Consider the following 12,643-nt stretch of genomic DNA (forward strand, 5'->3'; position numbering starts at 1 on the left):
TATTATTGCAGAAAAATTATCCCAGTACACCAATGTTTTTACTATTTAAAAATCTTTCTGAATGTCTAACTTCTATTTCCCTTCGTACAATTTATACTCTTTGTTCCCCACCTTACCTGCAAACATTACAGAGAACAATTTATTTTCTTCCTTCTTGCATCTATCCCTTTGGAAAACTTTGGTTCTCCTACAGTCTTCTGGTATATAAAATGACCAAAGGCAGTTGCTTCAACCTTTCCTTGCAGATAACATTATCCAGACCTTTGCTTGTTTAGTCTCTTTTGGACTCCTTCCATTTAAGCTGCATTTTTTTGAAGCCTAGTGTCCAGAACTGGGTACATATTCCAGCCTAGGCTTTATTGACTGTTATAGAGTCAAATGATTATTCAATAACACTTCTCAGTCACATGTCCCAGCCAGTTTGCCTTGTTTGTGTACATAAAACAAACAATGTTCACTTGTGCTTGTCTCACAAACCACTGAAGGTCTCCAATCCTCTTCTGCAGAGCTGGTACCAAGCCAACCACTCTTCATCCTCAATTCAAGCCACTGACTAGGCATTACAAAATGTAGACATTCTCCCTTTTTCTTTCATTTTATTCCATGTTTGCTGGTTTCTCCAAACATTCTGAGTCCCAGTCCTGTCCTGCCCTGCCCCCAGCCTACTAACCTGGAGCTTAATAAACATGCAGACTGTTCCTTTTCAAATCACTGAAAATACTCAATCACGTCAAACACTGATTTTCTCCCTTCCCATCCCACCCAACAACCCTGCTCAACTCAACCTCCCAGTCTGACACCCAGACTTCATTCCAATCCAGTTCCCTCACAAGTTGAATAGGCAGCTTCAGGTAGTCCCAGCTTGCTTCCAAAAACATCAGGCAAGGCTGTTTCAAGTGCCTCATTAAACCCAAGAAGTGCAAAAAAGTTTAACACCCTGAATTCCCGGGGAAGCATTTCAACAAATATTTAGTCTTCTGGTAGATCCAGCTTCAGTAATGATCTCTTTTCCCCCACTTTTCCATGTCCCACGTGCCTTGCCCTTGATGCTTCAAGCAATTGTACTTATACTGCAGGGGGAGCTCTACTATGGAACTATTGCCATAAAGTATCTCCTGCACCTCTCCATAGCACTTGCCCCCCTCCAAACTTAATTTGAATCCTTGATCTAACTATCCAGCTACTTTTATGAGAGCCCTGACGAGAATAGAGTGCTGCCAGAGGGGAAAAAAAAAAACACCAAACTTGCCAAACTACAACAGCATTATGAGCTGTTGGGTTTTCGTTTTCCACTGTATGCAGAAAATAAATAGTTGACACTGCAGAAGTAACTTCTGCAATACTCAATTTCAGTTAGGTTACCTCCTGGCTGCCTTTTGATTTATTTCTACATGATATGTACATGGCATTTCCAGCCTCAGTAACCTGCAGTTCCACTTTCTGCCCTCGTTCCTGTACCTAGGTCTGGGACAAAGCATGTCAGCTCTCGGTTATGCTGACAAAACCGTCTGTGGACTCCGATCACAGTTGTTTTGAAAGAGTTATTTTAACCTGGATTGGTATGCTGGTTTACAGCATGGCTCCACAAATAATAGTGTCAGCAAAGCTGAGCACAACTGCCCTGCCAAAGTCAGAAATGAGAGGCTGACTTTAAGGCCAGCACTGCAACAGGAGCTCCATCCTGCTGAACCATGGCCCCACATCTTCAAATTGCCCCATGCACCACAGGAAAACAGCCTGGAGTTACAAATGGGCCAACAAATCCTAAAAAAGGCTCAGTGACAGATGGGACAGTAGCATCACCAATGGGGCTTGGGACAGCACAGTCCAGCAGGTGACCTCCACTGAGCTGTTCACACTTTTGATCCACTTGGACAACTGTGGCAGTTTGTAACATCTGCTGTTAGGAGGATGAGTTTTAGCCCTCACCTTTAGATGACTGACAGCAGGACTTGATTTTCCTGCCACAGATGGGCTAGCAAGGATCTCATGAAATTCCTACCACATGCATCCTATTTCTTTAGTCTCTCTGTTGCCTGTTGTGGAGCATTTTGATGTTTCATCTCCAGAATTCCTGAAGCATTAGCATCTTTGTGGCCACACCCTCAGCTACCATGAGAAACCTCCCTGCACATCAATGATGCAACTGTTCCGTGCCTCCACCCTGCTTCAAAAATGTTGCAGCTATACATTGCAACTGTGTTCTTCCATCTGACTCCCCAAAACCAAGCAGCAGCACACAAGACCATCTACACTGACCCACTCCTTCCCATACAAAACCCACAGATGAAAGTTGCTAATCTTCACTTCAAAGCAATGTATTAATTCGTATGAAACGGTGCAAAACTCCAGTGTTTTCTCAATACAAGCCATATTTTGCAGATGGCAAAGTGTGAATGAATCACAGAACCACAGAATGGTTCGGTTTGGAAGAAACCTTAAAGATAGTGTAGTTCCAACTCCCCTGCCATGGTTGCAGGGACACCTTCCACTGGACCAGATTGCACAAAATCCCATCCAGCCTGGCCTTGAGACACTGCTGCAAAGCATCAAACTTGTGCTGCTATATAAAATTGAATCAAGGCTCAGGAATCAAACCCAAATCGTCAGTGTAACAGCAGAGACAAACAGCTGAGCAAAATGGCCCAACCATTTCTGTTTGGGGTTTATCCCGCAGTATACAAAAGCAGATTTTAGCCATGCAAAGCTTTCAAAGATTCATATGCAGACCTCAGAGTTCCTGTTACCTAGCGTGAGAAATAAGTGGAATCAGAACCAGATTGAGACACTCTAAGAATGAAACACAGCAGGGGAAGGGGACTGATCCAACTGCTGAGAAAAAGAGGTCAAAATACCCATATACCCTGCATTTGCTTATGCAGCTGACATGCAAGACACTGAGGCTTGCACGAAACCAAACATAGGGAAGAAAGGCAAAAGGATCTGCACAGATCCTTATAGCTCAAGTGTCTTGTGGGAAGCAGAGGCTGCAAAGCCTTCTGTAAATCACTACTCGAGGCTATCAGACTTGCAGACTGACAGAGAGGAAGCACATGAGCTTTCCTTGGCCATAGTATCTAGCTCATCATAAACAAGAAGGTGATATTTGAACAGCAAATCAGTTGGTAAGACAACACACAATGTTTGCAGAAGGGCTACAGCTAAATTCAGAATACTGAGTCAAATACTTTGCTCTTCAGATAGACCCATTCCTAAGGGAAAGAAAAACCCTTCCTTCCTTTGCTATGACAAAGAGAAGCTTGTGTCATGTCCAGCCCCAACCTTAGACACACATTTAATTCAGAATGGCAGAAGGCCTTCTGCTGCAGCTATTCACCCCTGCTCTCAACCAAATTCTGGTTTCTCTCTCTTGTTTACTATGCTTTCGTAAAAAGATGAGATAAAGTGCTGCAAATAGGCTCGATGACTTCCTCTGTTGGTTGAGGGTGGGGCTCCCACCCGTTGGATTTGCTAAGAGACACAGAACTTGAACCACAGAGCAAGGCAGTTAGCACTTTCTTCCTCCCTTCATCTTCACCCCACTTTCAAAAAGCATTTCTCGCTGCATGGAAGAAAAAAGTATTAAAAATTGGGGTCACGTGCAAAGAAGGGGCTGTCATCTTGCCAGTGGGGCAGTGTCAAAGAGCTGCTGTGTGGTGCAGAAATATGAAAAGGGGCTGGAGAATACACAGCTGAGAGAAGAGAGATCTCCGTCAACATCCTTTTCTTCATTTGCAGCTCTGGGGATTTCTCATCCAGTACACAGACCTGATCATAGTTGAGAATTCTTGATACCATACCCCAACACTGGTAAATGACCTTGGATTAAGACTAAAATATAAGTATCAAGTTAAGGACAGGAAAAGAAGCCACAGCTGGTAAATTGTCATTATTCAAATCCCAAAATACATAAACTCAGAAAATTGAAAATGAAGACTGACCTAAAAAAGTCAATGTAAATATGTTTATGAAGGTAAGAAACACATCTCTGGCACTCAAACAAATGCAGCTTTGCCCTTCAGTGACACCCTTCAACGAGAATGTTATTGTGATTGAAGGATTATGAGTGTTCCTAGTCCCAAAGAGAAGAAAGGCTGGAGAAAGGTTCCTTCCCATGTTGCTGCTGTTGCCAGCACTGCCAAAGCACAGCGTTACTGATTCAGTGCTGCAGCTCCACTAAGTCCTCCCCACTGCCCAGCTATTCCAGCCACCAGAGACACACACACAAAACGGCAGCCAGATGAAGCCCCTGCTTGCAATTTTTGGTGAGCCCCAGGCTGCTGTGGAAGCCAGAGCTCCGGTCCTGCCTTCCTGACACCCTGCCCCAGGCAGCCAGCCCTTCTCCTGGGTCAACATTCTGAACCTGCACAGCGTACCAGCTCGTGCAGCTGTTTTTCCCAAAAAGAGCCACTTTCCAGCTCCCTGCATTGGGCTTGCCCTGGCTGCTGAAGCACACAGGCAGGGGGAACTGTGGTACCCTGCCCCAGCTCAGCTCACCCTGGAGACACTCACCAGCTGTGCCGCTTCCAACACCTGCACCAGGCACCTCTCCAAAGCCCACTTTCAGCAAAGACTGTCAGTAACTTTAGTACAGCAGTATCCCACTGATGATGCAGCTGAAGTTTAAGATTTTCATTAACTGTGTGAAAAGCCTGAAGTATAGGTTTGTCACGGTAAACATGAAATTATTGGCAGAAAGGACTAAGATTTTTCCAAGGCCCAACATTGAGTTAATTTAAAATCTAACATATGTGCAATTTCTCAGAAAGCTCATCCTCTTTATAAGCAAAATGGAAATTGTCACCCATGGTAACAGTTATCAGATCTGTGGATGACTATGGCTACAGCTTTGTGTCAAAAAACATTTACAGCAAATACAAATAATGTATAATCTGCTCCATCCATCGCCATTAATTCTTGGCATTCAAAAGACATCACCTAAATCCTGAAATGAAAAATTAAAAAAACACCTCTAACTGAAGAGGAAAAGGAAGAAAAGGAACTTCTACCAGGAACCCTTTGATCCATGCATTCATGGACCAGACTTCACACCTGTTTCGTGCATGGATAACTGACCTTTGCGAACTCCTCTGATAACTTTCAAGACTGTCCAGGGTGGGAAAGGTATGGGGTCGCAAAAGGACAGACCATTCCCAGACAACAAGTAAGAATGAATCTAAGACAACTGTGGGAACATGAAGGGAAAAAACTTTATTGCCTATCAGACTTTACTTCCCTGAACTGGAACAATAACAGTTGCGATAACTCTTGCAACTGGTAGAGTTAAACCTTCTATCATGGCAGGGATCAAGGACCAAATGCAGCCTATCAAACACCTGAGCATGGTCATCCTTCTACAGCTTCAGAAAGGGCAAACAGCACATTTCCATCCTAACACAATGAGCTTTATTACTCCAGTCATGTCTTATTAGTCACAGATCATATAAACACATGGAAAACACACTCAGACAGACATCTAAAAATACAAACAAAGCAGATGCAGTTATTAGTCCTCTGACAATGAGACTCTCAGCTTAAATGCACAGACAGCCCTCTACACACATAGCCTGAAGGCTTTGAAATTCTGATTCAAGGAAAATGATCAAAGTCAAATAACCAGCAAATAATTCCTGGGAGGCAAGTTATAGGTATACAATCAAATTAAAATAAAACCAGTTACAGATTTCTGTGCAACACACCAGAAACAGAAAAAAAATGTAGAGGACAGCTGCAAGTGTCATTTACTTTTTTTTTTCTTTTTATTTTACAGTACTTGTTTAGTGTTCCAGTCTTACTCTCAGAGCATGACACTGAATATATTGAAAGTCTAGCTGCAGCTTCTGTATGGAGTAACAATATTTACAGTCCACATACATGTTTTTAACTCCTTGTCCTGAACAAAATTACAGTTCAAACTTAAAAGCATGAAAGAGAAGCACTTGCCAATGTGCTGAACAGCAGATGTAAGATGGCAGGGAAGTGAAAATTTGTATTTTTGCTTTGTTATGACAAATAGATTCCATAAAACTACAGGAATGTCACTACAGACCTGATATGTAAAGTGGTGAGAGAATGACGGGGATATGTTACGTAGCAGGAAGAGGTATTTCAGGGTGTTAAAGCAATAGGTTTAGCTGCAGCTCTAAGAGAACACACCACAACCTTGAAATGTCAGCTGTGTAGCCACACTGCAACAGTTCCAAGTCAGTAGAACTCCACCCAGGCATAGCAGTTCATCTATCCTGGCCCTTATGTAGAAGACAAAATATATCTGAGGCATGAAGAATTTGCCCCTGAAGCCGCCATCATGATGGCAGAACAGCTCGTGCCATGAAAAATACTGCACCTATAGGTAACTGTCACGTTCTGACAGCTTGCTGCCTCTCCTTTCTCTGACAAGCACAGAAAGATGCTCCTACTTCACAATTAACAGTTAATTTATAAAACTTATTTTTTCTTTTGTTTTGTTTCTGACATTTAATATGTTCTACTGTAGCTATTGTATGTAATGAGAAGCGAAGGTTGATTATATCCACAACTGACAGGTCTCCTTAAATTAGCACACATACACTAAATGGATGAGATACATAATAAGAAATAAGAATAAATAAGAAAATATGAACATAAATATTAAATACAGAACCATGCAGCAATAAAGCTACGAGTGCATAATTTTCAAGTATTTAAAAAACTTTTTTTTTTCTAAACTGAGAAGTGGTTAGACTATCAGTTAAAGGCTAAAGCAGAAACAGCAGTTTTAGCTACCCTACACAAACACAAGTGTGGATGTATGGCCAAATCCTGGGGTAGAGATGTTGAAGTCTAGAGACATTACTTAACCTTAGAAACTCACATGTGGAAAGCACTTTGCTTCCCAAACTCAGTATCTCAAAGATCCTTGGGTTTTTGTGATGGTAGCTGTGCTGGATGCTGAAGACCAGCTGCTACAAGCTTTGTCTAGATGATGATCAATACTGATATGCTAAAGCATAACCTGTGTTCTGTACTCTTAAATCACCAGCTGTCTCCAGTAAATAGTGTTTCCTTTAGAATTCATTTTAAGCAATGTCTCTCAGACTCCCAAAAAAGCATTTTAGTTTTATAACAAATACTACATTTTGTCCCCTAGCCTTATGGCTAATAAAAAAATGCAGCAAGTGACATCTTGAAAGGTCTAATGAGACGATAATCATTAGACTGCCTGCTGTATTACAGTGATTTCTAATCATGTGACATGTTGGAATTGAACCATGGCACGTTCCCCTCATGGAGTCTGAGGATAAAATACACTCTTGTATTCTGAAAAAAGCTCAAGCATCCAGCAGGCTCCACATTCCAGCAAAAACTGCATCAGTGTTGGTAGCACAGACCTAGAGCATGGAAACACCTCAGCACCTGTTAAAGCAGTCCCATTAGAATCTCCATGCACAAATTCCATCCTCTTTGGAGCTCCACAGTCATGTGTTCTGCGGCCCAGAACACAAACATACAGAGGAGTTGGATGTGGGCACAAAAGCTGGCAAACATCAGATACACTGAAGTGACAAAGAAGCTCCTGGAAATTCTCAGCCTGTACAGCAGCCTTCTTCTGGCTTCCAGTGCAGGCAGTGCCCTTTGCAAAGGACGCCTGTGTCATTTTTCAGAGACTCACACAGCACTACTACAGAGAAACACAAGGCACATTCCCAGAAATTATCTACTTCTGCTTCGCCAGCTTGGATAGATGTGATGGTCAAAACAGCTTTCCTGCAGCATTGTGCCATAAGACAACCTTGCATTCTTGCCTGTATTTAGTGTTTGCAGCCAGAAGCCAAAGATCACAATCCTGATGGATAAAACAAATGGCATGCGAAGCTTTAAATCTTGCAAAAAAGAAAAAGAGCCACATATTTTGCATAACAGAGTATTGCTAAATTTGCCAAATGTCTTTCCCCTAAAAATTTTTGGTATTTTAGTTGAAGATACTTTCCACATAACTTTCTACTCAGATGTGCATTAACTACCGTTTTAAACACTCTCTTCAAGAATGAAAAATGGGGTGTTTAATATTCCCTCCAAAAACCTTACAATAGCCGTAACCTTTAAATTCTACGCTAAAAAATGACAGCATCAGACTGTTCTTCTACAGCACAACAGAGTTCAAAGAGCTGAGCACAGACAGCAGATTTTTGTTTAACTTGTATGTTATGAGGACAAGAAGATGAAAATCATCTCTGCATAGCTACAAAAAAATGCAAATAGCAAAAAGACTTGTCTATTTGCACTGTTAGAAAATAGGCCAAAACCTGAATAAATATAAAAACTCAGCTCTCCTTTTTTCAAGATACAGTCATTCTAGCTCTGACCACACGTATGTCAGCTGCAGGTGAAGACTTGCTTCCCACCGTTTTTCTAAGGGCAATTGAGAATTTTAATCTTGAACTAATGAATCCTGCTACTAGTAAAAAGTTACGCAAAGTGGTATCAGAAAGCAAGAAGAATTAATGAAGCATAAAACACAATTACTTTGAATCCTCTTTCACTGCCTATAAATGCTTTATTTCTTACTACAATACACTAATCTTTTAGCGGAGAAAAGCCCCACTGTAGGTGGCTGGTGGGTTGGGAAGGTTAAGTGAGATTAAGTGTACTTGGTAAAAAAATGTTGAAACATTTGCCTTTCTGCTCTACCATATAAACAAAATTCCACATGGGACAAAGTAATCAATTCCCAGCTCTGTTATGAACAAGCACAGCAGGAGTAGCATGACTCTCACTTTAAGGTGACACAAATGTGTCATCTCCCACTCCTCATATTTACAGTGTCCAAAAACCTTGTGTTGATGGAAGCCTGCAATTAAATTTCTCTTTTAGGGCACCAATTTGCAGAATAAATCTTACATGGGGTTTGGATTCAGTCAGGAGAGCCAAAGGTACCAACGGGAGTTTGCACACTACATAGCCTGTAATGTAAAACAAAACCTTTCACTTTTCCCACACTTGGCTGAGGGATTTTTCCATGGCTGTTTGCCTTCAGATATACAGGAACTGATCTGTATCACAGGCTAATCTAAAGGAACATGTAGGAAAGCACAGTAAGACCAAAACAGAAACAAAGTCGATGCTGAGGAAGTGACATTCCACACTCTGGATGTGAAGGTGAATTGGAGGTGTGGTGCCAGACAAGCCATAGTCTGGTCCCATGTGCTGAATGCATATTAGCTCTAGGCAGAATATTTTCCACTTTACTTTCATTCCAATTTAATCCAGCTCTCGAACTTCATTTTATGGTGCAAAGCAAGGCACAGTAGGCAGGTGCCATCAGGAGCTTCACTTCAAAAACACATTCCTGACACAAGCTGTAATGCAGATAGAACTGCAACCATCACAATTCTCTCAAGAGTATTAAGACTCTCCAGATAGAAAATAAAGGAAAGAAAAGAAACCAACCAGCATCTGACATGGCAAGAGCTCTTTTAGTTCAGCACCAAACCATCCTCTGGATTCCAACTTATATACTTGTGTTGAATCATCATGAAGGACTGTGTGGGGCTTGGTTCCTGGCTAACAAACTCAAGAGGAACACAAGTTCAGCACAGCATGCTCAGTAGCAGGTGACAGCAGAACAAGATTAAGTACCTCAATGTTTTCACAGAGAAGAGTCCAGAGAGAAGAAAGAATACAGGATACTTGCATATTCCCAGCAGTAAAAAAAGTCTATTCTGAATCTCCTGAAGCTAGAAGTAAAGCTGTCATGGTGCTGAGATGCCTTCTGGAGGAACATGGTGCCTAGTCATCCTCTGTACTTCTCAGGTTAAAAACAGAATTTTTGCTTTAAGTATCACAGTTTATCTCACATCTGATCTTCTCTTCAAAAACGGCCCAGGCAAATTACATTTTAAACATTTCCCTATGTGTGGTTATTTCCAGTTGGCAGCTATGGGTATATGATACCATTACTTGGGAGGAACTAATTTAAAATCACGTTTAGAACAGATGTGTTAAAGTGGGTTTTCTCCATTGCAGAAAGGACCTTTTAATGTGTTGCCAGTATTTTCATAATGATATCTTACTAAATGTTTTCCTTTAGTCCGCCACAAAATTCACATGTAAGGGATATAAATGATGCAATGAAGGGCACAAATCTGCAAAGACTAGTAATGTAGGCTATGTTTTAAATAAATTTAAGACTCACTAATTATTCTGGATGCCTTATTTGAATTACTTGCAAGGGCCTCATTTTCAAAAGGCCTGTAAAACAGACCCCTCTCAGGAATCACAAGTTTGGCCAGGCACACTTTGAAGAAAGCCAGTACTGAACATAAGTTAATACAGTATTTGCATACATATCCACTTAAAGCAGGACACCACAAAGAAGTCAGGAACATTTTCTTCTGAGAAGCATTAGTAAAAAGGCATAGTCACTGGAACACTAGTCTTTCATCCAAAAGCAAGTAAGTGTATTCTGTAGAAGCTCGTATACAAGCTCCTCAGGTTAAAAAAAGAGACAACAGGTATGATATATCCAGACAGGACAATCTTCTCTTTTTGCTTTGGTAACATAATTTTAAGCAGGGGTCTCAGAAACCTCTTAAAGAACATTACTGCCATCCAGCAAGCCACTTCAGCTGACAGAGTGCTGCTGACAGGTTCTCTTCATTCAGACAGAGCTGATAATCTAACCTTCAGCCCTCAGCAAAGTCTAAGTCACAGCACCGAGTCATATTACAGTGTGCACCCCAGAAACAGGAGAAAAGAGAAATTTCTCATTACTACACCATCATCAAGTAAAGCTTCTGAAACAGGGTGGCAGAAAATCTTTTGAAAGAAGAAAATACATACCTGATGCACTGCATTTTACTACAGCTGTTGAGTGAAAAAAATTTTGAGGGGACCTCAAAAATAAAACATTTGCTGTGTGGTCTTGCCTCAAATTGTTACCTGTAAGTCGTCTAGTTCAGAGGTACCAAAGCATGACAAAACTATTTGTCAGACACCTTTTTTGCATTTTTGGGGGAAGAAGGAGAGCGAAAGAGAAAAATACTTTCTCCAACGCTAATCTGACAGTGAAAGCTTGGCTTTAGGGTAGATACTCTCTGTTTACCCAGAAAAGTAAACATTCTCTGCCTGCACAGATTTTGCCTTTCCCTGCAAGAAGGGCAACGGCTGATGGCCATAGGGCTCATTCTAGCTGTTTTCTAGCTTGTTGGTTAACATCTTGTACACAATGCCTGGTTTTGGCCAGTTTATGGAATACGTACACACAAAGTTACAAGTGCCTCAGAGGTCTGGGGAGCTGACACACTGTAAGAACAGAAACTACAGAGGCAGGAAGCCTGTTAAAAGAGTGATTAGCAGTATGGGTCAAGTATATAAGGCACTTCTAACATAGTATGTTGTCCAGAAGACTGTGCACTGAGATGAAACGCAAGCCTTATTTTGCAGCACAGTTACACTTGCAGGCATTGCTCTCTTCCTCAGTATCGGAGGTGGCACCAACACTTCAGGAGGACCAGGCTGGGTGGGACAGGGTGGGGCTCTTACACATGATGTTTTCCATGCAGAAGCAGAGAACCTGATCTTTTGAATCATATGGGAAACCATTCTCCACCGAAACACATGCATACAAACACCAGGGCAAAGAATTGAAGTGGTACTTACGCGGCATGATCCCTTGGCTCACCAGCTCCTCCCGCGTGCGTCGCTGCTGGAGCTTCAACTGCAGCACTGCACGACAGCAGAGAGAAGGGAGAGAAGGAAACCCATCAGTGCAAGGAACAACTGAAGAGACATTTTCAAATGCATCTTGTTTTCTTCTTTGGATGCCAAGGCAGTGGTGAGCAGAAGGAAAAGACCCCCCTCCCACTCTGCTGCCCTGCCCCGCTGCAATTGCAGAAGTGGCCCCCAGCAGTCAGGTTTCCGTAGGCTGCTGCAGCCAGGGGGAGAGGAAGTTGCGCAGGGTCTTGGCAGGGTGATAAAAATCCACAAAGCCAGGCCTGTTTCTCAGTTCTTTCTAGAGCACCAACTGCTTTCCAAACCATTAATATTAAAAAACAAACAAAGAGAAACACCAGCTGACAGTCCTCCAATAAACACAGAGTGACACCCCAGCTGCTAATGACTCCTGAAAACTCTAATTACTATGTGCAGATTAAATGATATGTCAAAATTGTTGGTCGTTACTCTAAATTACAAGGCTGATTTCCTTCCTCAGCTCAGAAATTCACCTTCAGAAACATCTCATGAAAGTGAAACACCACGGATACACCTAGATGTGTCCTTTCGCCACAAAAGGAATCCCCTTATCACTAGAATTTTTCATATTTATTTTATCATAACAGAACGTATTCGTGACCTGTGTGAAATGCAATTAGCTGGGTTTTTTCCTAGTGCAAATCCCCAGAATAGTCATAATTTTTACATTTAGATTATAACAGCAGTTTCCCTTTAAACTATACAATCAAAGCAACATTCTAGATTGTTCTTATAGTCAAAGCCACCTTCCATATGAAAGCAACTTTTCAAAACTGAAGACAAATTCCCCTGAATGTGTAGTCACACACGTCTCAAAATAGGACAACCTGAGTATCACTGAATCCCATCTGCAATCAAGCCCAAACTCCTAGGTATACTCAACATAAAATATTGTAAAATGAATGGCAAT

At 41.7% G+C, this 12,643-nt stretch overlaps 1 protein-coding gene across 3 annotated transcripts in view; it reads right to left on the reverse strand.

Moving 5' to 3' along the window:
* MRTFA (myocardin related transcription factor A) overlaps window positions 1-12,643 on the reverse strand; it is a 66,174-nt gene that overhangs the window by 15,632 nt on the left and 37,899 nt on the right. For all 3 annotated transcript variants that reach the window (XM_058864552.1, XM_058864553.1, XM_058864551.1), the window contains exon 2: window positions 11,641-11,706. In XM_058864552.1, the coding sequence (XP_058720535.1) occupies window positions 11,641-11,706 (66 nt within the window). The remainder of the gene's footprint in view (window positions 1-11,640; window positions 11,707-12,643) is intronic.

Source organism: Poecile atricapillus, chromosome Z (assembly GCF_030490865.1).
Source record: "Poecile atricapillus isolate bPoeAtr1 chromosome Z, bPoeAtr1.hap1, whole genome shotgun sequence".
In the NCBI taxonomy this organism is placed as follows: Eukaryota; Metazoa; Chordata; class Aves; order Passeriformes; family Paridae; genus Poecile; species Poecile atricapillus.